At 43.2% G+C, this 1,615-nt stretch overlaps 1 protein-coding gene across 1 annotated transcript in view; it reads right to left on the bottom strand.

Moving 5' to 3' along the window:
- The window catches only part of zgc:109889 (uncharacterized protein LOC553542 homolog), a 26,918-nt gene extending 26,120 nt beyond the window's left edge, over positions 1-798 (bottom strand). Inside the window, exon 1 of the mRNA XM_053343309.1 lies at positions 666-798. Within this exon, the coding sequence (XP_053199284.1) occupies positions 666-798 (133 nt within the window). The remainder of the gene's footprint in view (positions 1-665) is intronic.
- Between the last annotated feature and the right edge of the window lie 817 nt (positions 799-1,615).

Here is a 1,615-nt window from a genome sequence, read left to right as displayed (position 1 = left end):
TGAATTGTGGAGCTAGGCTTCACAAACTGTGTTTCAACATTTCTGTGTTCAGGATTTAGTGATTAGCATAAACCCGCCCCTGCTGCTGTAAAGGTATGAATACATTCAGCACACTACTTACTACTACTACAGTCTACAGTTAGCCGAGTTAGCCGCCGAGTTAGCCGCCGAGCTAGCTGCCGAATTAGCTGCCGAGCTAGCCGCCGAGATAACAGCCGAGCTAGCAGCTGAGTTAGCTGCCGAGTTAGTTACCGAGCTAACAGCCGAGTTAGCCGCTGAGCTAGCAGCTGAGCTAGCAGCAGAAAGCTCTCAGATATAGCGTCCATGTTTCTGGTAGAGGTGGTGACTTTGATTGACAGGTGACACTAGGTAAGGGGCGGGGTTTCAGCAGACTCAGCGGTGCATTTCATTCCTACCCGAGCTTTTTCAGAAGTTGTGTTGCATCTTGGGTAATGTGAGTGTGAGTAGTCAGCTCTTGATGCATACTCTGCATTTCTGGAGAATCTAGTAAACCATCCAGGAACTTCTCACATACTCTAAATCGCATAATACGCAGTTGAAACACACTACATACTTCAAATGATGTCAGAGTTAGTACGAGTAGTAGGAAAGTATGCAGTTTCCAACAGACCCATACTCTTCTTCCTGAAGCTTAGTATACTCACTGAGACTGCCGAGCTGCTTGATGATGGCGGCCAACGTGCTGTTAGTGACGCACTCTAACTCGCTGGTCACTCCATCCGGCAGAGCACCACGGCACAGGTGCCTGGGCTCGATGTTCCTCTTCACCAACGGCATGCTGGGTCAAACCTTCAGGAAACAACGAAAAAGGAAAGAAAAGAAAAGATAGAAAGGTTAAGGTTAATGGTGAAGATGAAAGAAAATAAAGAGAGAAAATGAGACAGTAAAAAAAACATGAGGCCACATGGGAAGAGCCACATATAGATGTTGTATACATGTCACACAATGAGGAGAGCCAGGCGACTTCCTGCTTCAGATTTCAGAGTAAAAGTTTAAAACCTGGCGTTAATCACACACATGTGGTCGCTCGTTATTAACAGAATGATTGAGAGTTGTAAAGAAAGTTTTTTAGTCTCTTTCATCTCATTGTTCTGGTTTTATGAGCCTGGGAGATACTTTTATCAGAACCCAAACTCTACAAAATAAAAGCTTAAATACTTTATTGAAGACCAGATGTAGGCTGAATATCACAGTCCAACATCAAACATCAATCAGATTGTTTTATAAGTTTTATGCATTTAACACAATAAAGCCAAATCGTCACTAAAGGACTCACATCTCACGACTATCTAATAACTAGCTTTTAAAAATGCTGTTGAGGCCAATGCACGATAAAGATGTTAAAAAAATGTCAATAAAAAAAGTAAAGTGCATTTTTTTCAAGCTTGAAATCTGCAACTGTTGATTTTAAGAGTGCAATTTGGTGGATAAGATGTGCAACTTTTTGGTGGGGGGGGGGGGGGGGGGGCTATATAGAAGAAATGGACGTAACATCCGTGACGTCACCCATTCGTTTGTGGACTGCTGCTCGGAAGCCAATAGTTTCCAATCTAGGCAGCGCCATCTTGAAAATTTCAGGTGCATGCTGGGAAAA

Source organism: Scomber japonicus, chromosome 22, assembly GCF_027409825.1.
Source record: "Scomber japonicus isolate fScoJap1 chromosome 22, fScoJap1.pri, whole genome shotgun sequence".
Taxonomy (NCBI): Eukaryota; Metazoa; Chordata; class Actinopteri; order Scombriformes; family Scombridae; genus Scomber; species Scomber japonicus.
This window is presented reverse-complemented; position numbering and strand designations above follow the sequence as displayed.